The sequence below is a fragment of the Notothenia rossii genome (assembly GCF_949606895.1).
Source record: "Notothenia rossii genome assembly, chromosome: 6".
NCBI lineage: Eukaryota > Metazoa > Chordata > Actinopteri > Perciformes > Nototheniidae > Notothenia > Notothenia rossii.
In genome coordinates this window covers 13,373,429-13,401,073 of record NC_136909.1, presented here as the reverse complement: position 1 = coordinate 13,401,073, position 27,645 = coordinate 13,373,429, and the positions used below count along the sequence as shown (strand labels likewise).

Here is a 27,645-nt window from a genome sequence, read left to right as displayed (position 1 = left end):
ACCTCATTGACGTTTTCAATTATTTTACCATTTACACGAAGCTGTGGATGCGTGGTTGTTTTTTTCTTATTCGTGAAATACATTGTCACTGTTTTGTTAGTGTTTAAAGTAAGACACGAGTCATTTAACCATTGAGCAACTTTGTGCAGCGTCGACGAGAGCTTAGAGGCAACCTGTTCAGCATCTTTCCCATGAGTGTAAACCACCGTGTCGTCAGCATACATCTGGACGTCCACATCCTCACAAACAAATGGGAGATCATTCATATATATGCTGAACAACAGTGGTCCAATAATTGAGCCTTGTGGCACTCCGATTGAGCATGGCTTAGTTTCTGACAGTTTATCATTTATACGGACACATTGAGAACGACCAGCTAAATAAATAAGTAAAGACCTGACCCATTGTATTGTGCTAACTGACAGGTTGAAATTGTTGAGTTTTGATAAAAGTTTGGTATGTCAAATGCTTTTCGCAGGTCAAGGAACACTGCTCCAACTATCCCTCCTTTGTCTAACTTAGCCTTGATTCCTTCCACTAAATAGCAGCATGCAGTCTCAGTAGAATAATTGGTCCTAAAATCAAATTGCATAGGATGGAGTAGGTTGTTATAGCTTAGGCGTGACACCAGCTGTTCCGTGACTACTTTTTCAACTACTTTGGACACAACAGATAGAATGCTGATGGGTCTATAGTTGCCTACTACTTTCTTGTCGCCACATTTAAAAATTGGTGTTACAATAGCAGTTTTAAGAGCTGTTGGAATTATTATATTTTAATGATTGATTTGTAATATAGGTGATGGAGCTAGCTAAGTCCTTTTTATGTTTTTTTTATAAATACTGTGTCTAGTCCCCAGTGATCTTTATCCTTAGAATTTGATAAGGTGGAAATTATTTTTATTCACTTTAGTCTCATTTGTACATTTGAGTTTGAGCACTTTTGTATCGTCAGCTAATGCAAGAAGCGGTTCTGTTCAATTGAAACTGTGGGCCAATTCTGAAACAGACTCAATAAAGAAAGTATTAAAATGGTTGGCCACGGCTAGGCTATCCTGTTGTAGGGTTCCGTTTATCATAAGCTCTGTATTATAATTTTTTGAGTGATCTTTTCCAATAAGTTTTTCAATGGTTTTCCATCGTTTTTGAAAATTCCCCTTTGCCTGTCGAATAGTATCTAAAAAGTAATTTGCCCTTGACTCTCTTAATTGAACTGTACATTTATTTCTAAGACTTTTGTATATTAAGCGATCTGTTTCTAGTCCCGATTTTAAAGATTTCTTTAGAGCTATATCCCTTTTTTTCATTAATTCCCATAGAGCAGTGTTAAACCATGGTAACAGTTGTTTGCCAATACCCTTTTGAGGCATTGTTTTTGTATATTTAGCTACGGTTTGTTTTAAGGTATGTTTCAAATTATCACAGGCCCTCTCACAATTTTCACCATATGTCAAATCAAACCAGTCAGTTTGCGTTATTTCATTCTCAAGAATTCCCATGTCCCGCTTTGGGATGTACGAGATATATTTTTTACCCTTTGTTATATTGTGATTTTCGTAACGCAGCTTGGATAGCTTCCTGGCAACTAGAGTAAGGTTAAGATCGGACATGCCAGTAACAAGATTGTGTTGTGCACCGCCAGAATTGTTAAGTCAGTCATGTTTCATGTTGTTTATTTTGTATTGTTTTTCACTTCCTGTTTTGATTTTGTCACGTCTCATTTCAGGTCCATTGACTCCCCTTCCTTATGTGTTCTCCTGCCTTCATCAGCGTCAGCCCCGCCCCTGATTGTTTCACCTGTGTCTCGTTGTTGAGTGTTTAAATTCCCCAGTCTCCCAGTGTTCAGTGTCAGTTCGTCTTGAACTGTCCTCATGTAAGAACTCTGCTCGTCAGTATTTGTTTCTCTTGACACTTACCTTGATTCATGCTCCTGAAAACTTTTTGTAAGTTTTGTTCCTCACGTTGTGAACGTTTTTTGTTGAAGCTCTTTATTTTTTGTCACCTCTCAAAGAGTGTTTTTTTCTTTTTGTATATCCTTTTGGCAAATAAAGTATATTACTTATACTTTATCTCTGGCTCCCGGGTTGTGCATTTGAGTCCTTTCTTCCTTGTGTATCTAAGTTCTTAACAGATTGTATGTTTTTGAGACGCGATCTTCTTTGTTCGTTAAAATTAAATCCAACAATGTTTGTGATGATTTAGTAATTCTTGTTGCATTTTTAATGAATTGACTCATTTGAAATCTATCACTAATATCCTTTAATTTCTTCCTGCCTTTTTTGTCTAACCAGTTATTAAAATCACCCATTAAGATTGTTTCTTTACCATTACACTGTTTGAGAATACTAATTAAATGATCATAAAAAACACTCTTTGCTCTAGGTGGTCGATATACAACAATTACATTAAAACACATTTCCTGAGATAGTGAGATAGTTATTCTCACACATTCAGTGGTATCACAGGATAATTCGATGTTTACTTTGCAGGCTTTTCTTAACATAAATCATAACACCCCTCCCTTACCTTGGGATGACTATATCTTCACTTTTAAAAGGGGTAAAATAATTATCTTTTTTCTCAAAGCAATGATAAACCTGTGAGTTGGATGTAGAAAAGTCAGAATCAATATAGAATTTTTTTTATTTTAAAGTAAATTCAGATTGAACATAGTAAAACAATTTAAATTATAGTGTCCGTCCAAAAAATAAACATTACTTATAGTGAAAATCACCCTTGAATGATAGGATTGGAGACTAAGTGCTTTAGGAATCCACACTATAACATATAGTAAGGACCCTGTATTAAGATTGATGCAAAACAAGTGACATTTTACCTTTTTAGAGAGATTTAGAAAAAAACAAAAACACTTCTGGGGTCATTTGGGTGCATTTTCCATATCTCTGGTCCCCCTCGGTCGATTTTGATGATTGACACCTCTTTTTAACCGTTGTAGCCAATAGAATCGAGGGGAAGTTCCTAAAATCCATCCAAACATTACCCATTGGTGAATTAGTGATGCATAGCCAGAATGCCCCGGAACCGGAAGCTGTCATACTCTAGTAGATTTCGTTAGCAGCTCTCCGTTATTGGCATAAAATGGAACAATGGATTATCATCAATCATTTCGAAGTGACACAGACACATTAGATTCATTTATGGATTAACCTTCAGCAGCGTTTTTATCGGTTTAATACCATTGAACACAACTTTTGATCAGAACACAGCAACGGTAAGACTTATTTTCCGATTTGGTTCCGTAAAGCAAATGTTATTGTTGTTGTTGTTGTTTGTTGTCGTTTCGCCGCGAGTTCTGATCGCTCAGTGATGACACTAATTACTGTAGAATTTCTTCCCGTTAAGTGGATATGACACATTCATAGTTTATTAAATGTTAAGAAGCCCTCAAACGCTGTTTCTTGCAAGATGTTGCGTTTTGCCCCCGCCCGCGGGGCCGTGGGGTTTAACCAGGGCCGCCCCTCCCTACAGGCCAATCACGCAGGCTGCATGGGGCCCCGCCCAGAGGGCCTCAGCTGCAGGGCGCAGTTCTCCGCTCAGTTCTCCGCGCACCCCCCGCGAGAGTGAGACTGAGAGGTGACAAGGGGAGCACGTCTGTAACCCGACACCGTTGCAATGAATCGACATCTGACCAATCACGGCTTTGATACGGCCACTAGTGCAGGTGAAGAGATGTCGGTGAAAAGACAGTTTCAGTCCGGCGCAAGCAAGAGGGGAAAAAAAAAAAAAACATGAAGAAACTAGAGCATCACTCGAAGGTGGGTTATTGTATGAGTCAAATGTACAACCTGCGAATGTTGTATAAGTCAAATTACCAATTGCCATATTAAAACATCAGCTGCAATTCACGACATGAAGAAGGCAGTCTCGGCCAATGGAGATGCAGTTATTTCCAGCATTCTTTATTTACCATTCATTCAAGTATGTTATGCCTTTTATCCTCTAATGTACAGGAGGAAGAGTGATAAACTGTCTGTCTAGTTGGCTTACATAACAGTTAAAGTTTACAGCCTAAAAAACATGGAGCATTTTTTCCCCTTTTATTCATTTTTATGTCAATTTGCACATTTCATGTTGATGCTCAGCCTCTCCCCTTAACTCTTAACAGTCATCATCATGTCAACCACAACAAAGAGAAATACTGATAGAAATGTGTGTGTAGTTGTTGATCCATTGCTGACAGAGGGAACTATATTTGAATAGAGATTTAAGAACTATCCGTTTTTGAGCATGTCATAAGCATGTTTTGTCTTGACTATATTACAACTATATTATAATAAAAGAATATAGTATTTATATGATTGAATTGATTATGATTATTAGTAGAAGTAGTTTATTTGCATTAATTATATTTTAATCTTTTTGAGGCTAGTATTTGGCAGCTAATGCAGACGTATTCACCTGTAAACGCATACTGAACGACATACATGCACTTTTACCATTTACCTCACTGTATAAAAGGCCTCATCTCACAATGTCGCTTGGGGCCCCAATGTGGCCAGGGGCGGCCCTGGGTTTATCTGTTCATCTGTTTTGGGATGTCGCTCATGTATGTTAGGCATGCTATTCTACTGTGTCTCTCTTCATAAACCATTGCATTTTGTGTAGGTTTTTGTAAGTTGTTGTATTTTGTATTTTGTATTTGGTGCTGCTATCTAGGCCAGAACACTTTTGTAATAGAAGCTTGTATCTGATGTTAAGTGAGGCCCTTACAACAAAAATTAAAACAGTTACAATTTAATAAGATATTTCTGGATGTCTAGGATTTTACAGGAATATGGATGTTCAAATACAGTTATCTGACATATCTGATCAATGTTGAAGTAACATGGCTTAGAGACTGGCGTTAACCAGACTGAAAGTCGTTTTTGTTGTTTCCTACAACCTTTGGACAAATATTTCATATAGTTGCACTTAGATAAAGCCAATTAATGTTAAAATAAAGATTTCAGAGTCACAATTAAACATTTAGGCATTCATCTTAACCTGTTGAAATAGGTGCAAACCATCCCTGTGTCCATACAACAGTGACAGTAAGAACAGCAGATCTTCAGCAGCGTTCACCCTGTGCACTACAGTCCCACAGGAAAAGGCCATGGGAATCAGGGGAAGGTTGTAGAGGGAATTGGGAAACGCGCGTGTGCTGCCAGGTGGAGGCGGTGTCGCTCCTCCTCTCCCCTGCTCTGCTCTGCTCGGTCGGAGAGCTTTCAGTCTGCTGGGTGAGATCATTACCAGACACCAGGCTCCGGGACCTGACATTCGCCGATCGGAAAAGCAGAGAGAGGGAGAGACAGAAAACCCTGATCCGATGCAACCGGCGAGGGAAAGCGAGTTCAACTACCGCCTCGGCGCCTCAGTCTCTGGTACTAGCGGCTGATTACGCGGTCTTGTGGCTGACATTTTCCCGCTGGATTTGGGCTTGTAGTCGGATGCGGGCTTGTTTTGACTGCAGTAATAGTCCTGCTCGCCCCCCTCCTCCCCTACCGACCGAGTAGCGGATTTGCGAGGGATCTCTGTGCAGCTCCCCGAGTGACCGGCGATCCTGCACGGCCCGGAGCGTGTCTCTGCACCGCTGCCCAACACACGCGTCTATCCGCCTCAGAAAGATCTTATTTCTGTCAGGAATTGGACATAAGCGCCAAGTTTCCGCTTGGATTTCCCCCCCTCCTGTGCCTACCTTGCTCCTGTCATCAGATCGGCTGCAAATCCTATTTTCGCTTTTTTTCCCCTTTTCCAAGCACCGTTGACGCCATTTTCCTCGGGGTTTTCTGTCAAAAAACCTATATTCTGGCACCGTTTGACAGCTCCCCGGGAGGCTGTCATCCCATCCGTCGCTTGTGTAAAATGTGTCTAAATGGATTGTAAATTATCTTGATAAAATATTTACACGATAGAGTCGAGTGTGTGACAACATTAGAAATGGGTAAGTAGTCCCCGGCTGACTGGCCACATTCCACACCTGAATACACCTTTCCTATACATGTGTTAATGTTTGTATGAATGTAAGTAATCTGATGTGTGTGCTCCTCTATATACCTGCCGTTTACATGCTACTTAAACCTATGTAGTTGTAATGTTAAGTGTCTTTGCCATTTTTATTCTTTAATTGACATTGCATTTCTTGCAGTCACATGCCAACAAATTCCGACTAAACACATGCACGCGTGCACTCACGCATGTAGACACAGACCACCCCAAACCATGCTGTACCACTCAGTCTCCATCATTATTACTGTGAAATACCTTTGTAATTAGGTGACAGTGAGATAACACAGCTAATTAGGTCAATGTGGTGAAGTGTCCACTACAGGCTGATGAAGGAGCAGCTCAAACACTGCTGTGCACACTCTTAGTTCACATGTTGTTCTACTGAGGTAGTCCCTCTGCATCTTCACTGACATTGATGATCCATCACATAGCATCACAGTCTTTGACATGCAGCATGCTCCTCCAGTCTTTGCTATGTACCATTTAACTGTTTCTTAAGGCATTTCTGAAATATTTGCAGTGTGGATGTTGTTTTTGTTGCTTGTGGGGTTGTAGAAGCTGGAGACAAATGTCACATGATTGATGTCAAGTGCTGTGGAAGTAGCAAACTGAAGCACACTCATTCCTCACCTTGTGTTTGTTTTCCATTAGTAGCACTAAATCCAGCTTGAGATGCCATCACACAAACAACATTGCATTTCGATTGCTTGGTTGAAGCCAGCGCTACTCTTTTCTGGTTACATTTAATCAAGAGCTGATCACTTTCTCGTAGGGGTCAGAAATGGCATGGCCAAAAGTGATGGCAATGCTTTGGCTTTGTGGAGACAGGTGAGGGGTGAAAGCGAATGACAGTCCACTACTGTTATCAGCAGCTCCCAGAAACCTCCGTCTCAACCACAGCAGCAGAAGATAAATAGACCAGCTCTGGATAAGTCAGGTTAAGTGTGGGAAAATGGTCATGTCTCTAGGATATATGGGAGTGAATGTGTGGAAAGGAGCAGTGGATGAAGGAGTAGTACAAGGGCATGAGAGGAGAGGCAATTGTAAGAGAAGTGCGTGACTAGATGGAGAGAAATGGGGTTGAGGGATGGATAATAGAGGTTATTCAGACTTGGAGGGAACCATCGATCTTGTCTTGTTAACAGGTTTGCCGTAGGTGAAACTCTGGCTGCGTTCTTGTGGTTTAAAAGTATGAAACATTATCAGGTAATGAGATGCCCGTGCCACCTTTAAATTAAAGCATGAGAAATCGATTAGGTGTATCCCCCTTCTGAGCTGGATACCTCTGGTCGGAGTAGGATCACAGAGAGAGGGTGGAGGGAATGTGAACGTGTTCCAAGGACAAATCTAACTGTTGGCAGGCTCTCTTTACAGAATATCAGCACTGGAGCACCTTTTGGCAGAGCTCACAGAAAAAGGGAGGGAGGGAGGGGTAGGAGGTGGAGGGTAAAGGAAAGAGGTAGCACGGAGGAGAGGGGAGAGAACAGAGGTTTGGGGAGGGGGTGAGGTGAGGGGAAGGAGGAAGACAGTTGGGGAGAAGGGGAGGTGTTTTGCTGACAGCCATTTTGTGGCTTCTGCTGCAGTTAAAATGGTTTAACATTCATCTGCTTCTGCGGGGTAGTTAGGTGAGGATGGTTTTAGTGCTACCTGGCATATGGCTCATCCAGAGAAGTCTGTGCATGTGGGACCGCAAGGCCATCATTTTCTATTATAGCTGTCCCGCACATGGTACTTTATGATTGTCCTTCTCGCTGCCCTACAGCTGCACACGTGTCATCCTCGCTGAGCTGTGGAGAGAACACTTTATTCTGCATTTCAAATCCAAATAGAAGTATGTAATGTTCACTTAAAAAACAGAGTATGCTCTTTGATGTGGACAGGTAAAAACATGTCATTCCAGCACCTCTCTGTGCTCTGAGGCAGAGGACTAATAGACCTCCAGTTTGAAAATTCATGCTTGTGCCCACTGGATTTGTAAGTATTGGAAGGCCAGGGCCATTCCTTTTGATTTCTCTCCAACCAAGGATTGGATCCTTCTAGAAACATTGGTTTATGTGATTGCCCCTTCACTAGAGGGCTGAAATAAAAAGAGAAAAAGGAGATAAATGGAAAATTAAAATGGCAGACAGACAATGTTCATCATCCCTCTGAGATACTCATCTACAGCCAGGGATGGCCAAGCCTGTACTACACTCTCACATCAAAGAGAAAGAGAAAAAAGGGCTCTTCACCTTGTGCAATCACACGGGCGTTTGGTGTGCTTGTGGATGTTTAAATGTGTGAGCATGTTAGTGTGTGAGCATCTGTCTGCATGTGTGTACGAGCTATTTGTGAGTCTACCTCAGGCACTGGGCTGCTGGGTATGCAGCCTTAAAAGGTTGTGTTTCTGCTGCCATCTCTCTCACTCTCCCTCTCTCAGTGTTTCTCACTCAGACTCTGTCTACCTCTGTTATGTCTGTCTGTATCATTCCCTCTCTGTTCTGTCCGTCTGTATTCCATTATGGACGCTTTATCGTAATTGTTTTCAAAGGACACAGCAAAATGTTGGAGGAGTGTCTCATTCAAAGCCTCTTGCATCCAGCACAGCCAATGACCTTATGCTATTTGAGAGGGAAGCTGGTTAGCGCTGTTAGTTTTGAGAACATAATAAAGCTATTTATGCAGTGAGTCTGGTCTCTCACAATCACCCTGCTGTCTGAGGCTAGTCGAGGTGTGTATGTGTGTGTGTTTGTGTGTGTAGGAGAGAGAGAGAATGAGAAGAGACAGTGAGGCTCAGGCTAGGCAAGGGAGGCCCGAGGAGGGGTCAGACTTACTTAAACTCTCAGCCCGTCTGCCAGTAACTGAGCACTAACACAGCTTTGGGCAGCGAGCTGTGAGGGAGGAGGAATAGTCATGACCCAGCTAAGTGGTTTACACAGTAATAGCCCAGAATGAAGATTGTACTAATGTATGACACCACTTTGTTGTCATACTGGGCCATAGATGTGAGGGGAGTCTTAAGAGCAGCACCCTGAGTGGATAGTTTATGTTTGCATGTGTGTGTGACCATTTGCATGTGTGATGTTGGCAGCTGCCTCTTTTTCCTGTCATTGTCCAAAGTCACATGACAGACAGGGTGGCTTTCACACATGCCATGAGGGCGAGTCACCAAGCTGACATTAGGGACTGGGAAGTTCTTGGAGGACCAAAGATGGTCATGTGGGCGCTGTACGATCAGGTTGGACTGAGCCTGGACTCATCCCTGTAAAACTTTGAATACTCAAAGGTTACAGAGGGACCACAGTGGTGGTTTTGCATGTGTTAGCCCATTAAATGCAAATCACTTTTACTGTACATAACTGCTCACCATTTTCAACATGCCATGCTTTCTTGACAGATTTTCGAACTAGTGGTTTCCATTGGTTTTTAATGGGGTGTGAAAATAATCTTGCAGAATTTCCTGAGTAATCCATCAAACTGAACATTTAGCTTCCTAATATGTGCGCCAGTGTTACTGATGTATGTAACCCTTGTTGACCATTGGTTATAGATGAGCAAGATCTTTTTTGAAGACTTCAATTTGATGGGATAGTTAAAGTAAGGGGGGTGATTATGTACTGCCAAAAAGCATTGCACTTAAAATAAAAACAACAGTGTAGAAATAATTACAGTGTTTTTATAGTTTCTTGCATTAGATAGGTTGGATTTTCCAAAGGAAAACAAGGAAGCAATTTCAGAACAGTCGCTCCTCAGAAATATATTACTTTGTGAAATGAATATAACATTCAAATAAAACAGACTAAAGACTCAAGTTCCTTTTCATATTGCACTTAATAAATGAAAATCCAACTACAGTAAGGTTGGAAAGCAATCTGAAAAGTAATTTGCTTTGGAAAATGACTGGCACAATATAAAGTTGGCCGTGTATTATAGGCAATTAAGAGTTCATAAGCTTTAACATCCACAACCACTGTAATGGTCCTCTGGGTCTTTGCCATACTCAACCACCATGGGTCCACCACAACATGCATCCATAACCCATATGAGTCAGTTTTGAGACTGTGGTTTCACATTGGCAAACTTAAGGGCTAAAGAGAGAAAACTAACATTTTCATTTAATCTAGCAAAATAAAAATTATCGACTATTGACTTTGTCCTCAGGAGCTGGAAACATTCACGCAGTATTAAACTGAAATACCTTTGTGGATTAAGATTATTCGATCACACTGTAAGCAGGAAGCGGCAAAGTAGTACAGTGTTAGGCACTTTCGCCATCTGATGCATTGGTTCTCTCTGGGTGCTCTGGTTTCCTCCCACATGCCGCTTAGGTTAATTGGCGACTCTAAATTGCCCATGTGTGCCCTGTGATTGTCTGGCGACCTGTCCTGTAGCCCACCTCTTGCCCAATGTCAGCTGGGACCCACTAAAAGGATAAGCGGATATAGCTGGATTGATGGACTGTGAGCATGTGCTGTAAGGCCTGTTGGGTATTATGATGGGGATCAGCTGTTAGTACAGTAGCATGGGCTGGTACAGGAGTTCACACAGAGAAAACACACACATTCAGAATGTCAGAGAGTGTATTAGCACAATGCTGGAGGTGGGTTATTCTCAGTATGCTGTAAGTCTTTTTTGCTCTTGGGTCAGTGTAAGTCTGCAGTAAACAGTAAGCTTTTACTTCAATCATATCCGCAGGTGGTGGTCTAGTCTGGGTTCACATCAGTGTAAATGGTGTCAGTTTAAGCTCAGTGTGTGAGACAGCATTCCCCACTTCCAGCTCAGTCATGCCTCATGTCATATTGACTGATGGGATTCCCTGGAGCTGTAGTGAGAGAAGTGTAGTTCAGTGTTTGTTTTGGTTGCTTTCTGTTTATATGCTTGCGTGTAAGTGCATATGTGTGTTGATGTAAGTATGTAATATATATCTGCGCCCAGCATGTGCAATGATCTAAAAAGGAAAACCTGAATCCTGTGAGAAATGGCTACCACAACGTTTTCTCTGGAAATAAACAGCAGCAGCAGCGGTGAATAAGTGCACACTATCATTTCTTATGTGTACCAATGTGCATGGAGTGTATGGAGGGTTTCATGCATGTGTATCAATGCCATTGCATGCGGGTGTAAAACAGCTCAGACGCTGGTTTTTCCAGACCAGCTCGTAAACCACATCTGGGGAAAGAATTTAGATTCCTTCCCTCCGTCTTTCTCTGCTGCCTTCACTTCTCCCCATGTGTGATTTCCCCCCTCCTTCCCTGCTCTGGTGAAAACGAGAAAAAAAAAAAAAAAACAGAAGTCAGCTTCTTTCATTTTTTCTTTCTTGTGTCCTCAGGCTAACTTCACCCTGGTTTTAGAGCAGAGAAGAGGAATGTCTTATTTTGCACTGATCACTCTGGTTTCTGCACGGCTCTCAGATCTGTCGTGGTGGGGGATAGGATGAAAGGGAGGTAGAGAAGATTAGCAAAGAGTGAGTAAAGAAGAGAGTAGGGAGAGAGGAAGGCAAGTGTTGGTGGGTGTCAAAAGTGAGTGTGTTTATGCAAGGTACAAAATGCAAATGAGAGTGCTGCAGCATGCCCCCACAGTGATGAGCCTGTGAGTTTGTCTTCATACAAGACAGGCAACTAATGATGCTGATGACAGCAGACAGGCCTGTGCTGAGAGTTAACACTGGAATGTAAGCAATGCTGATAACAGGACTCTGCTTTAATTATTTCCCTAATCATATCCTTCACCTGCTCTCTCCGCAGACTGTCCCTGGCTTTGCCGTGTTCCTGTGGGACACCCAACCCAACCCCAGTAGCTGATTGACAACAACTCACCAGCCCGACAGACTACTGTTCTTATCTTCCTATTGGCTGGCTGCCACAGTTTCCCCCATCCTGACCTGGCTCTGGCGGGAGCGTGGATGGAGCCAAGGGATCTGGTTGGCTCGGCCCGACCCAAAGAGGCGGAGTTACAGGGAGGCAGGGTGGGGCCCAATGAAGCGGCTCGGGAAGGAGCAGGGGGCATCGGTTTGGCGCGTGGTGATGATGTGATTAATGGTGCCATCAGCGAAGGGGAGGGGCTAGAGGAGCAGGTGGAGGCGCTTCTGGAGGAGCAGGAGTTCTCCATCAAGGAAGCAAGTTTCCAGGAAGGAAGTCTAAAGCTGAAGATTCAGACCACAAAGCGCACCAAGAAGCCCCCCAAGAACCTTGAAAACTACATTTGCCCACCGGAGATCAGGATGACCATCAGACCTCCGGTTGGAGAGGGCAAAGGGGGGCGGCAGGGACGGACAGGAAGCGGGGCAGGGCGGGGCCAGAAAGACGACGAGAGAGGACCGCCCAGAAAAAGGGTAAGTCGATATCCCTGGAATCGCTGCCTTGTTTCGGGTCTAAGTAGGTGTGTTGTACTGAGTCAAAAACCTGTCTTTTTATCTCAACATCTTCAAACTGACCGCTTTTCCACTCGTACACTCCACCTCTTTCTGTACCTCTCTCCCCCAGTAGCTCGTTTCCCTGCTTGGTTACACAGGGTCAAAGTTTGCTGCGTAATTGAAACCAGTCATGGCTAGCAGAGATCACAGTGACACACACACTAGCACACGACACACACACACACTCCCACTCACATAGGAGCTGAGAATAGAGCTGACATAAGCAGGTGACAGCTGGTGTCTGCTCTCTCCATTTGTGGTCATATACACCGAGACCTTTCCTGTCTCCTCTTCTCTCCTCTTCCCTCCTCTGCTTTAATGAAATCAGCTCTTGTGGGTCACGCCCCTTCTTCCCCCTCCTCCATCACACCCTTTACACACTGCACTGGTGTTTCTGTGTGTGTGACACTGTGTACGTACAGGCCCTTTGGGGAATCTAGTGTTTGTAGTGTGTGTTGACCTACACAGTGGTGTGTGTGTCCAAACCTGACAGCCATCTCCATGTCACTGAGCCCGACAGGCACAGCAGGAGCGAAGGCGTCATGTTGTCAACATGATGCAGGGCTGCGTTTTGTTCCGTTGTGCTTCAGTCTTGTGGTTTTAGATCAATAAGAGGCTCACAAGGTAACTGCATTGTCAGGTATATCTCTACTGTCAGTGTTAAAGAGGGGTCTGACGCAACCCCAAAACATTGACCAGTCAGCCCCATGAGAGATCTTTCAATGAGGGAAATGTGGACATGTCTAATGGCTCATATAAAAACACCCCTCTTACACGGCAAATTGTCTCAAAGATATCAGGGCTTCAAAATCTGTCAATCAAAGGGCATACATCAGTCAGCCAATTAGAGGGTTCATGCTGATAATCCTCTCAATTAGGCTACCTGTAATGTCATAAAACCAGCTGATACATTTGTACACATCTTTCGCTATATTACTGCTTCCAAAAAAGGAGCTGAAAGATAAATCTTCATCTGTCACAAGATAATTAACAAGAGAGACATAAAAAAGCATTCTCCCTTAATAATGTATTCTTATGAATATATATTAGTTGGTAGTTTTGGTTATCCAGAATTCTAACAGATTTTCAAATAAAGCATGCTTTTGATTAAACCGGTATAAACCAGTAGACATTTGCAATTGGTGACAAGGGGCTCGGATAAACTTTGCTTCATAAGACATACAGGTAATAACGGCTGCTATACATGTATGAATGTTGTGTTTCTCAAACAAGAGGGGAATTGGTTGAAATCCCCTACACGATCTGATACCTCAACGTTTGAGTGGTGAATCATTTTTGAAATTCAAACAAATTGGAAAGAAAGCATGTGGGTGTTGCTTTGTCATTTAGCGGCAGATTTCAACGTCATCCAAAGCCACAATTTCAGCTAGTTGTCTGTTGGATGTGTGTTTTATCTTCAAAGAAAAATGGCTATGAGTATGTCTGACCTGCTGTGGAGTTTCTGTAAATAGTGTATGAAAAGCCTTGTTTACCACGATCATGTTCAGAGGCAGAACATTGCTCTCTGATATTTAGGCAGCCATTACTAATCCGGCACCATTGGTCCCCATTTGGAAACCCTCTGCTACAGTATGATTGACAGAGGTTGTCATAGTGACAGGGATAGCAAGCTGGTCCCTATTGAGATTTGGTGAGGGGAGGGGGAGTAGTGAAGGATGTGTTGGTGTTGATTCAGATCAGTTTCAACCCTTCATACCCTACACTCTGTCCCTCAATCACACACCCCCATCCCCCTTCCCTCTACCCCCTGCTCCCCCCCGACATCCTTTTCCCTCCAACCACCCATCACCTGCCACCCCAAGGGTGTAATACAGGCAGGCTCAGTGGAGAGGAACGGGTTAAGGAGAGAGGCTGGGCTGCTTTCTGCTTCTCCCCGTGTGTGTGTGTGTGTGTGTGTGTGTGTGTGTGTGTGTGTGTGTGTGTGTGTGTGTGTGTGTGTGTGTGTGTGTGTGTGTGTGTGTGTGTGTGTGTGTGTGTGTGTGTGTGTGTGTGTGTGTGTGTGTGTGTGTGTGTGTGTGTGTGTGTGTGTGTGTGTGTGTGTGTGTGTGTGTGTGTGTGTGTGTGTGTGTGTGTGTGTTAAATACTCTCTTTGTGGTGTGTGTGAGGCTGTGTGTCAGGAGGGGAGGGGAGGCGAGAGGGGGAGCAGATGGACAGCCTCTCTGCTGTATTGTGTCCACTTCTTCTCTTTCCCTCTTCCTCTTTTATCTGTCCCTCTTTCTTCGCTTTCTCCTCAGTCTTTGCTTCCCTCATGTCTTCCTCTTTTCACTCACTCTTTTTCACCACTCTTTTCTCTCCATCTTCTTCCCTCTTTCACCCTCTGTTGTCTTGTAGCAGATGGCAGCGTGGGGCAGCAGCAGCGGCAGCAGCAGAGCAGAAGCCAGAGTGCGAGCAGGAGATGGAGAGAGGAGAAGGGGGTTGTGGAGAGAGGAGGGGGAGAAAGGAGGTGGGGGTCAGGCATATGGAGAGCCTGGTTAAGGGGCCCCCTCAGAGGGAGTGTGTGTGTGTGTGCGTGTGGTAGTGTGGTGAATAGAAAAGGAGGAGAGGTAGGATACAATAGATGCCCATTAAGAGGGAGATTTGACTCTAATGGACATAGAAGGGGGGAGAGGGACAGACACATAAGTAGGTAAACATGTAAAATGGTGCAAATAAAGACTTTAAAAAAGCGCTATTTATCCAGTCTCTCTCTTGTAGAATCTGTTGTCAAAACCTCTCTCCGTTAAACTTTCTGTTACTCACTTGTGGGAACTGGCATGTTCCAACTTCACATAGGAACAGGACCCATGCAGAAACTTGACGAAACACTTAAAGGTGACCTATCATGCAAAATGCACTTTTGTACGTTCTTACCGTTTTGACATCATATCATCCTCCCTAAGCCTGGATAGACTAGCCTTAGTGTGCCTAGTAATCCATTAAAGTACAGTTTGAGTAAATGTTTAAAATAGGGTATAAGAATACACATTCATCAATTGTGGCATTATTGTATATTTTCAAATGTCAACAGTATGTTTAAAGAACTGTTATACTCTACAGTGTGAGGGGTTTATAGGAAGTCCAGCAGATTGACGACTAATTTTTTAATCTTATCTTTGTTATTGAAAGGTGACCTATCATGCAAAATGCACTTTTGTACGTCTTTTATACATGAACATGTGTCCCTGGTGTTCCAGGGAACTCACCAAGTGTCAGAAAACACAACCCTCTCTATTTTCCTCCATACCCAAATCTCTTAAAAAGGGGGCTGCAACGGATCTGATACAGACGGATCCAGATTTGAACACTTCTATGACGTCACAGAAGTGGCGCTGCGGCTATTGGGCCAACTCCACCAATCAGGAGGAGACAGACACGGACATTGCCGTTTGAAAGCGCTGGAGACGCTGTAGTACATATGCCAGGCCTGTAGATGGTGCTGTTCTCACAGAATCAGCCCATGCAAAGACAGTGTTCAATTGAGCGAAATGAGGAATGGCTAAAATGCATGATCTGTTTGGTATTTTGAAAAATAAAAAGTATAAATATGCCTTATATAGGTATGGTCCTACACTATATTATTCAAATATAGCATGATAGGTCCACTTTAATGCAAATAGGGGTTACTGAATTCAAATTTGCAACTGACTTATTCAACAGCAGATACAAGGCATAAATGGTCCATGTAAGAATAATTGTAGACTATAAAACAAATTAAATAACTCATTATTTACTAAGTATTGCACTTGACCTAACCCCCTGCTATATTACATACTTCCACCTCGATACAGGTCATTTCTTAACTTTGTCAACGATATATATCACTAAATAGCATGTTTTCTGATCATTCAATATAGTCTATATGAAATATCACAAAGCTTTTTTTTATACTCCGTACACCTTTTATGGTTTGCTCCAGCTTTGTTCCCACTTTCAAGAGTCGGAACACATAGCTCTGTTGCCGCTTTGGGACATGGTTCTTATGACATTGCAATACAAAGGAAGTAGAAAGAAATGTGCATCAGTCTTTTTTTTCTTTCTGTTTTGATCTTACATATCACACAGCTGTTATGTAAATGTGTATACACAGGATATAGTGCTTTCACATTTTCCACAATAGAAGGAAAACAGTAGTCTCCATGGTGTGGACAATCCCACAATTAATTTACATTTGTCAGCAATACTTAAATGTCCAAAATCTGAATTTTCTGCTCACTATAGAGTAAACTACTCCGTATCAACTATGTAGGAGTAAGTGACCCAGGTAGTGACACAGCCATACTAAGGAGAAGAGGAAAAAGTTGTAATTTCCCAGTCTTGAAGGGAATTGCACCCACCTATCATCTTCATAGCAGGCATCTATAACTGGGAGGTCAATGAGCAGGCGCCCGTGTCAGGGGACAGACCCACACACACATAAACGGGATATGATGGGCTCCCCTTCTCTGTCTCCAGCTGACATCACACACATGCTGAATGTCCCCTCACACACTGCTCTTTGTCTGGGCACGCTGTGTGTGTTTGGAAGATGAATGTTTGTGTTCTAACGGATTGGGTACTGGGTCAACCACTGCATCACTCCTCCAGACACACATGCCCACACGCACACACATAGACACAGTTATTGATCCAATAGCTACACGTGGGGGAACAAACGCAAGCTAAAACGCATGCACTCTCTTTCTCTCACACACTCATACACACATTCATAAAGAAACACACACACACACAAATCATGCTGAGCAGTGATTGCAGTTAGAGAGAGTGTTTTCCTGGTTATCTGTCCAGTTCTCTGGACGTGCCAAATGTGGCTCTTAATCCATTTCACTATCTGTGGGGAGAGATAAGCCAGAGCTTTTCCAGGAGTCCAGGCCTGTGTGTGTGTGTGTGTGTGTGTGTGTGTGTGTGTGTGTGTGTGTGTGTGTGTGTGTGTGTGTGTGTGTGTGTGTGTGTGTGTGTGTGTGTGTGTGTGTGTGTGTGTGTGTGTGTGTGTGTGTGTGTGTGTGTGTGTGTGTGTGTGTGTGTGTGTGTGTGTGTGTGTGTGTGTGTGTGTGTGTGTGTGTGTGTGTGTGTGTGTGTGAGAGTGTGTGTGTGTGTGTGTGAGAGTGTGTGTGTGTGTGACCCTGATGCTAGACACACACTTATCTTGTCTTGACAGCCCCTCTGCTTGGTGGTCCCCCTGGCTGTGTGTGTGTTGATGCTTGGTGGTCTTCCAGCAGTGTTTGGGATTATTATGTGTTAGTCAAGTGCATTCACAAGGAAATTAATGCTGCCACAGTTGCCACGCCAAGTATGTACTGCTATATATATGTGTGTGTGTGTGAAATGGTTAGCCTTTTGATGTGTGCTTTTTTATCCCTGGCCGAGATGGCGGTTGGTGACCTGAGGGACTTGATGAGCTCATAAAATAGCTGTGTGTGTGTGTGTGGCGTTGTGCCTACCCACAGAGAGGAATCCTTTCGTGATTTATGAAAGTGTATGGACATGAAATATCACCTCTAATATAGCCTGACCAAACTGTCATTTTGGGATTTTTGAATATCTGTCATTGCAGGGAAAATAGCTAGGCTTTATTTTGGTGTGTGTGTACATGTGTGTGTGCTCCCTCAGTGTGCAGTCTTTGAGAATAAGAGCTGGAAATGCTTTAAGGGGCGTTTCCCTGTGGTTGATGGGGGATGGTGTCTGTGTGTGTGTGTGTGTGTGTGTGTGTGTGTGTGTGTGTGTGTGTGTGTGCTTGCACGCACGCACGCACGCACGCATGGGAGGGGTGAGTGATTTAGCACCGCTGAAACACCAGCTGTCCATCTGTGTCTGACCCCCATACACACCCTATACACACTTGAAACACACACCGACATCCACACTGACACACACACACACACACACACACACACACACACACACACACACACACACACACACACACACACACACACACACACACACACACACACACACACACACAGACCACCACACCTCATAGCATCTAACCTCTGATCTTCTCTTAAGTATTGCTCAAACCTGAAGAAAATCTAGACAAAACACAATCTGTTCATCTTTCTCACACCAAACACACACATATACACACATTACATTACACTAAGCAAGATTGCTCCCTAATCAGCTCAGCAGCAGTAGTGCTGGTGCTGCAGTGTATCCACAACGAATGACTCTGCAAGGTCACTCAAAGTGAGCACACATACATGCACACACACACCCAGACACACACGGTCACACAAAGAACTGGCAGAAGAAGAGATGAACTTTGACCCTGCCGGACATTCACATGCCGAGGTGATAGCTGGACTCCACAGTTGTGTGTGTGTGTGTGTGTGTGTGTGTGTGTGTGTGTGTGTGTGTGTGTGTGTGTGTGTGTGTGTGTGTGTGTGTGTGTGTGTGTGTGTGTGTGTGTGTGTGTGTGTGTGTGTGTGTGTGTGTGTGTGTGTGTGTGTGTGTGTGTGTGTGTGTGTGTGTGTGTGTGTGTGTGTGTGTGTGTGTGTGTGTGTGTGTGTGTGTGTGTGTGTGTTCGTGCTGTATTGTTTGTTTGTGCGGGTCAGGGTCGAGACAACTGGAGTCTGGCCTTTGCTTTCTTACCCTCAGGGCTGGATTTAGTCTCTATGTGTGTGTTTGTGCTGACCATTTGGTTGGAACTGTAGCTAATTTCTCAATCAGACACACACATCCCATCTTCTCAATCTGTCCCAAAGGTCAAGCCCTATTCATTCACTATTGTGCCCCTGTCCCAGTGGGTTGCTATTCCTCTTCAGGCAGATGCAGGCAGAATATAATAGCTGGTCTAGCTCAAGTTACATTTTAATGAAGATCTGAAGAAGCTACTTGCACTCAAAGGAAAGCCAATGGCTAAGCCAGGGGGCTGCCACCAAGGAACATCAAGGCATTTTTTTACGTTTTGCCAAAAAGTTAAGTTCTAGCCTCTAAGGATCACAATAACATTTTCAGGATGCTTTACTGCTGAAAGTCTTTTTTTACATGAATGAATTGGTCTCTCTTAAAATGATAAACAACTGACTCTGTGTTGTCATGCTCCAACTATAAATAAAAGAAAGGAATTCCCAAATCCAAGCAGTCGTTGGTTTGACATGGCAAGATCAATACATTGTAGACTCTATGAAAAACATATCCAGGCATGAGTTTAGTTTGTGGACACGTTTGACTCGCATAACTGTGGGATAATCTAGAGGGCGGCCATGTTTGATGTCCTCTGTGGTCACGGATGATGTTGAGTCACAGCATCATGTGTTCTTGGTGGCCGCTTTGTGAGTGTGGCTCCATCATGCCTCTGCCTCTGTGGTTAGCCAGTGTGTATGTGTGTGTGTGTGCCAGCATGTCTGTGTGTGTGTGTGTGTGTGTGCCAGCATGTCTGTGTGTGTGTGTGTGTGTGTGTGTGTGTGTGTGTGTGTGTGTGTGTGTGTGTGTGTGCCAGCATGTCTGTGTGTGTGTGCGAGGAGGAGTGTATTCTGTGGTTTTGAGAGGAGGTCCAGCAGGGATTGAGGGTTATGTTCGGTGCAGGGGGATGTTGGAGTCAAAGGAAAGGAGAAGCAGGCACAGAGTATTGACTTTCACTGTGTCTCACTTAAAGTGTAAGTGTGTTTGTCAGTGAAATCTGATGGGCCCATCAGCTGTCTGTGACGCGCCTGTCAAGGGGTGTGTGCGTGTCTGAAAGCAAGAAAGTTGAAAGTGTAGAGGTGATGTCCAACACTACTTTTACAAAAATATTTAGTTTCCAATTTCTTTCACTGTCATTTCTTAGATTTTGAAATTTCTTAACTTTTTTTAAAACCATTTTTACATTTTTGTCTGCTGTTTAATCTAGACGCAATCATCACTACAATATAAACATTTTCACTGTAACAACTTAATAACATGTAATTATACAAATCATTAAAAAGCCTCTAAGCTGTGTGTGTGTGTGTGTGTGTGTGTGTGTGTGTGTGTGTGTGTGTGTGTGTGTGTGTGTGTGTGTGTGTGTGTGTGTGTGTGTGTGTGTGTGTGTGTGTGTGTGTGTGTGTGTGTGTGTGTGTGTGTGTGTGTGTGTGTGTGTGTGTGTGTGTGTGTGTGTGTGTGTGTGTGTGTGTGTGTGTGTGTGTGTCCAGTTCTCTGCTGCTTCTCGTGTCTTGGCTTTGTAAAATAATCCGTCTGTAGTTCTGCTGTTTATTTATGCTCAATGTCTCCTAAGTATGGATGTGGACATGAATAAATGATATAAATGTGTCTGTCTGTCCTTCTGTCTGTGTGTCTGTCCCTTGGGGCAGCTCAGACTAAACAAACAGCTGTGTTTATGAAGCAGAGAAGAGCCACAAGGGTCTTCTGTTTAGTGGTCCATTTCAACACACACACATACACATATGCTCACAGGCACACACAAACGTACACCCTCCCGAATGCCCTGCGCTCCTCATCTTTTACCTGCCCTGCTCTGCTGGTTTTTTTTGCCCCCTTGTGCTTTCTGCCCTGCTCTCTCTCTCTCTCTCTCTCTCTCTTTTCTCTGCTCCCTCTGCTCAGCGTAATGCTCGCTCTCAGACCGAGAGGAATGCCACTCCGTGTGACCTCTCACCTACAACAAGGAGGGGTGCTGGTTTAGACAAGGGAGCGAGGGGGCAGCTGCAGTCATGTGCCCAGGCCTGGAAGGAAACACACACACACACACACACACACACACACACACACACATACACACATACACACATACACACATACACACACACACACACACACACACAGCCAGGTTGTTAGCAAAAATGCACACAGTCTAAGTATAGCATAGTTTTGTTGGCACTCATGCAGTCCTAGATGTGCTGCTTCTCTTGCCTCTCGTTATGACTGTCTGAGAAAGGCTAGGATGCTACACTTTGGTCTCTGAGTGTGTGTATATATATATATATATATATATATATATATATATATATATATATTGTGTGTGTGAACGTGTGAGTGGAGTGCAGCCTCATACAAAGGCATTATTGTTCGTGTGAGGGGGCCTGAGGGGAGGCGGGCAGTCTGATTGGTTAAGACTATTGTGTCTCACTTTGCCCATTCTCCCTGTCACAGTGGATGTCATAAAGTGGCTCTCTAACTCTCTCTCTCGTAAGGTGGGATCATCTGAGGACTTTAGATTCAGAGAAATTGTTACTTAACTGCAGACTGAGGAGGCATGCTTCATGGCCGTCTGTTAGCCGTTTGTAAGCATGGCATGATGTTGTAGTTCTTTAAACAATAGTTATTTTCATTATCAATCAATTATTCACTCTAAAAGTTTTCACAAAACAGGACAAATCATCTTCAAAATCCTTTTTGTCCAAACAACAGTCATTTAATTGGGATTTGTTATCAATCATCAACCATTTCAAGTTTTTAAAGCTTAAAACGGAGCAGGTTTTTATTACTGCGGTCTATTAAAGCTCTATCAATTTCATTTTGTATAATTCAAATTGATTAATGGATTCGTTTAAGCAGCACATCCGGTGTGTTTTCTTCACCTCCCCTTTATAAAGAAACCAAGTAATTTTGACGTTTACATTTTTATAGGTAATATTTTGTTGTGTGTTGCCCCAGTAACTAGACAATGATGCATTGGAGTGCGTTATTCTTGCATAAATAATCAGTGAGCGAGGCTTCGCTGTGACAGACTTCTGTTTGCCAGAGAGGAAGTGTTTCATCTCAGCAGAGCTTCGGTTTTGAATTACCCATCATTCCACACAGGAAGCCATCCCTTAGGATTTAGAGCAGCTGATTGGCTGTTAATTGTTTCCTGTTGTACAGAAGTGGTACGATGTGGGTCATATGGTGCACAGAGCGCTGTAAACAACACGTTCCTTTGGTTTTGTGCTGGCTGTTGTGCATGTGTATGTAGGTGTGTGTATTTACTTGCCTCAGTCAATGCATTGATTAAGCATCACACTTGTTTTTGTGCTTTTCCATAGAAAACGAGACAGTGTGTGTGTGTGGCCAATCGGTACACTTGTGTATATTTTCTTTGTGCTGAACATGTGCGCAGACCGAAACGCTGTCACTGGAGGTTCGGCTACTTTCATGAAAGGAACCATTAGTACATAATCACTGTAATAATCACTATGAAAAAACTCTCCTAATGCCGTTCTTAGCGCTATTCATAAGCAGGACCCACATGTTTCTGCTCCCGTACCATTAATGCTAATAGCGGGGATTAGATGTATACTTTGTGTAGCATGTAAATGTGTCTGTCATTACTGAGCAAGTGAAAACCTCCAATTGCACCCTAATAACATGCTTCGGTTCAGCCAATCACAGGCTTTTGTTCAGATTGAGTCATCTAAGTCTGAGCGTGTCTGAAGAGATTGTCACAAGGAGACTCTTGGGTGTTTCGCTGCTATCTTTAGTAGCACTCCAATCTGAAGGATTACTGCTGTGGACGTAGGAGGGAACACTTTGCTTTAGACCGACTGCTGTGCTTTAAATTTGGCCTCTGCCTGACAGCTAGATTAAAGAACAGATGTATCACAGATTGAATGTTTGATGATGCCCAGCAGGAAGGGTCCGTAACAGCCTGTAGGAAAGAAAAAGGTGCAGAAAAAAGGGCAGTTTTCGGCTCGGATAATCAAGCCCTTTTTTTGTTGAATTGTAGCTGCAGGCTGAACACATAGTTGTGGAATTGCAGCATTAGTCTGAGGGGAAACGTGAATGGAGCCCAAATCCCAAACTTTCCCAGCCAACTTTCCCAGAAGATGCTTAGGCTGGCACCACGATCTGAGATGGGGAAGCATTGGCTGAGGTGAAACACAACCCGCTGAGTGAAACAAAACCGCACACACACACACACACACACAATTTTAGGCAGTGGGCCTGATCCCAGTGATCCACAAACTGTCCCACCTTTACACCCCCTCATCTTTCCTCCCCCTTCTCCCTCTTTTCTCTCCCCTGCTGTGGGTCTCCTCAGGCGCATGAATGGAAGTCTTTATTCCCGGGAGAACTGGTGGGAAGAACGAGAGAACGAGAAACAGGGATGAGGGAGGGGGGTGGCAGGGAGGGAGGGAGTGAGGCAGGGGGGGGGAGGTCTGTGAGAGTGGCCACAAGATCAACACAGTGCCTCTTTTCTCCTCCATCGCTTTTCCCTCCTTTTTCTCTGAATCCCCCCCTACCTCCCTCCCTCCCTCTCCTTCTAACCCGTTTTAAGTGCTGTGGACACAAAGCCGTGTTAGTATTCATGGTGTTTGTTTGCAGAGGAGGTGTGTGTGTGTGTGTGTGTGTGTGTGTGTGTGTGTGTGTGTGTGTGTGTGTGTGTGTGTGTGTGTGTGTGTGTGTGTGTGTGTGTGTGTGTGTGTGTGTGTGTGTGTGTGTGTGTGTGTGTGTGTGTGTGTGTGTGTGTGTGTGTGTGTGTGTGTGTGTGTGTGTGTGTGTGTGTGTGTGTGTGTGTGTGTGTGTGTGTGTGTGTGTGTGTGTGTGTGTGTGTGTGTGTGTGTGTGTGGAGAGCTGTCAGAAACACAGATCACAGTGAAGCGGCGCTCTGAATGAAGCTGGAGAGGTGGGGGGGGGGGGTAGTTCCCACAGGGGGGAGAATGGTCAGCTACAGAAAAGAGAAAAGAAGAAGAAAAGGAGGGATGTGATAAGGAGGGGGGGGGCAGTGCACGAGGCCACAGGGGCAGAGGGAGACAGCGTGATGTCAAAGCCAAGGCGAGTGTGTGTGTGACAACTAGAGGTAGAAGAAGTACTCAGATATTGTACTTAAGTAAAAGTAGAAGTACCAGAGTGTAGGAATAAAAGTCCTGCATTCAAAAGGTTACTCAAGGAAAAGAACAAAAAGTATTGGCATCTAAATATACTCAAAAATATATATTATATGTTGTCATTATAATCATTGATGTGTTTATCAAGCTCATAAAGGTGGAACACATTGGATTTATTTTATTTACTTCTGGGTAGCATGTGAATTGAATCCAGGTGTAAATAAAGTCTTATTTAAGTGTTGATCATATTGTCTATCATTAATCTGTATATGCTAAGTAACTAAAGGTACTACGAAAAAGTAACAGTAAGTACTTAAGTACAGTACTTGAGTAAATGTACTCAGTCACTTTACACCACTTGTGACAAGGAGAGGGAGAGAGAGGATCTTATCATCATAAGGTTTTGGAGGGAAATAGTTGGTAACGGGTCAGGCAACTCTGTTCTTGTTTTTTTGCTGGTCCTCTTCCCTCCCTCTTTCCGCCGCTCTCATTCTTTCAGTAACCCCCCCCCGCCCCCCTTCCTCCCAATTTCTCCCTCTCTCTCCCCCAGTCTCTCTGTGCCTCTCTCTCTCTCTCTTTCTCTTTGTGTGTCTGTCTGGACAGCTGCCCAGTTCCATACACAGGGAAAAATGAAACACTCTAACCACCGGGCGTGCAGCCAAATAAAAGGCTGCGAAAAACTATTTGAAGGGCAGTGTGTGTGTGTGTGTGTGTGTGTGTGTGTGTGTGTGTGTGTGTGTGTGTGTGTGTGTGTGTGTGTGTGTGTGTGTGTGTGTGTGTGTGTGTGTGTGTGTGTGTGTGTGTGTGTGTGTGTGTGTGTGTGTGTGTGTGTGTGTGTGTGTGTGTGTGTGTGTGTGTGTGTGTGTGTGTGTGTGTGTGTGTGTGTGTGGTTTGTGTGTGTGTGTGTGTGTGTTTGTGCTGCTGTATATGTGTGCTGGGATGTGAGATTTTTGGGTGTGCCTGTTTAGGGTGTTCTTTCCCAGTATAATTGTGTGTGTGTGTGTGTGTGTGTGTGAGAAGTTCCACTGACTTTCAGTTTTTTCAACGGTGGTAAAGGAGAGGCTGCAGGAGAGGAAAGGACATGAGTGGCCGTTGCTCCCCTCACGTCAAACTAAAGGAGAGGGTAGTTTAACTTTCCATATCCAGATTAACAGCCTGCTAAATTCGAACATCACTTTAGACACACGTGAATTCATCTGTAAATATGCTAACTCATCTGCAAAGTGCCTTTCAGTTGGTTGATCGCTGCACTTAGTCACATATTATCCATGAGCTCCTCCGCTGCGCTCTGACCTTATCTGATGGTTACATCACCAGAGGAAAGGAATGTGCCGCTCCGTATCTGCCTGCATTCGGCTGTCGAGAGCCTTTGTGTGGCTGACTGAGACCAGTTCATGTTGTTACAGTGCTGACCCAGAGGAAGACATCCTAGAAATGTTTGTTGACCTAGCTGTGGAGTTCGACCCTTAACCCCCAAACACAGCTCTGAGCGCCTCGAGGGAGGGAGAGCGCATCAAATGGGTTCAGGACTAAACATGGCTTGGGTTTGGTGTGCTGGCCTTTCTCCTTATCTAAATCTGATCAGAGGGGACTTGTAGAAGAAGGGCAGTGTGGAAAAGGTTGAAGCCTCACAGCTCTTGTGCTTGTGTGCTGCTCCAGGGTCAGAGTCCATGCTTTTCCTGGTGCTCTGACCGCTGCCCCCTGCTGCAGGTCAGCAGTAGCACAGTCCCCCTTCACACAGCAGCACATGACAAGAGCAGGGCACTGTATGTACAACAGGGAGATATCTGAATTAACCTGCCAAGTACAGCCATGTGGCTCTGTGGCATTGGTGCAACCGTGCAAAGACTTAACGTTTTATAATACAGGACAACACCTCTAATACATTGCAATAGAGAGAAGCCCATTCAAATGTTGCATAATTATCATTTGAGAACCTGTGGAATTGTTTGAGTGACTAAGGTTGACCTGCAGAAAGCAAGGATAGTAAGAAGTTCTTTTCGCAGTTTTTATATCAGCTTGTGTGAATGTAAGACAGTGATTCTATTTTTCCTTGAAATGCTTCAAGGCGGAGAGGGGTGGTAGAAGGGCGGAAACTAAGAACAAAAAGCTGAACTTATGCCAATAACCCAACCACAACCAGAAGGCTGGGGGGGCTCCCTATTTCTGTGTGTGTGCTCTCCTATCTCTAGTCGGAAAGCTATCCATGCCTCCTCTCTTTATTATCTCTCAGTGGTGGTTATGTGGTTAGTTTTATGTGTGTACATGTGTTTGTCTGTGTGTCTCCCTGTCTGTCTCTTTTTCCGTACCCTCCTTTAACCTGAAACAGCAGGTATTCTGGGGCAGGTTAAATGAGAAAGCATGTGTGTCTCAGGTGTCTGTCATCTTATCCCTCTGTGGACGCACAGCAGCTCCTCTCCAGTGTCACTGTGCACACATACACGTTCATACTTATACACACACATACTGTACACGCATCTCATCTGAAGGGGCAGCACGTGTCTTTGGGAGATAATTGAGTGTGCACATAAACACGTGTTTTTTTCTGCCGTTGTTAATCATTTACAACGTTCAGTGTTTGAGAAGCAGTGTGTGTTTCGTTCTATGTGATGGGCATTCATGTGTGTTTTCTACACTTGTGAGTGTGGGCAGCTTGCATCTGACCAATACATAGCCAGTGAAGAAGAACAAAATGTAACCAAGTGATTTCTGATTGGACCTCAGAAAGAACAATGATAATAAGCGTGTTCATGAATTAGCACTTTGCGCTACTCCAGGACTTAATCAAGCCTTAGACATGTCTACATAACTGAATGCATGTGTGAGTGTGTGCCTGTGTGTGTGTGTGCTGAGAGGCAGGCCTGTGGTTAGGTTACATCTCCCTGCCGCGCAGCAGAACAGTGTCTTGTTGCGTCATACTGAGTCTGTTAATAACAGGCTAAACCACAAAGGCCATCCGCTGCTCTATTTCTCATCTTCCAGCAGTACACTGATTATGCAGCAGTGTTACATTAAACAGGGTTTTTTGTTCCAATACAGCTCAGTACAATACAGATTAATCTTTTACATTTTCAGTTTTATATGAAAAACATGTACACAGGGTACTGAGTGAATGTTGGCTGCCGATTTGTGGAGAAATGTATGTACATTTCCTAGAGTTTCAGAACATTTATTGTAATAGCAGTTCAGGGGTCGGTGTGTATAATGGTGTTAGTTACACTTGTAAACAGTACAGGAGAGTTACCATAATAAATAGGCTAGTAAATAATTCTGGGGAAATCAGGGACACGGCTGAGCTGGGCTTCTGTGTTTAATACTGTGTGCAGTCAGACACCCCCAACCCCACCCCAACCACCAGCTCTCACAGCATGCAACATCCTTGCCACAGGAATTTAATTGCTCTGTAAACAAGCCTTTTGTTTTGTTGCACACTGTTTGCTCCTGCACACAAGATGTATTAAAGCTTCAGTCCTGCCGTGAAAAGACAACGGTGTCACATCAGAGCACAACAAATCACTGAGTTGATATG

General features: G+C 43.8%; 1 protein-coding gene across 1 annotated transcript in view; it reads left to right on the top strand.

Annotated features, from left to right (window-relative positions):
* The first annotated feature begins 3,776 nt into the window (after positions 1-3,776).
* setbp1 (SET binding protein 1) overlaps positions 3,777-27,645 on the top strand; it is a 36,982-nt gene continuing 13,113 nt past the window's right edge. Inside the window, exons 1-2 of the mRNA XM_079689419.1 lie at positions 3,777-5,940; positions 11,729-12,315. Of these exons, the coding sequence (XP_079545545.1) occupies positions 11,887-12,315 (429 nt within the window). The 5' untranslated portion in view covers positions 3,777-5,940; positions 11,729-11,886. The remainder of the gene's footprint in view (positions 5,941-11,728; positions 12,316-27,645) is intronic.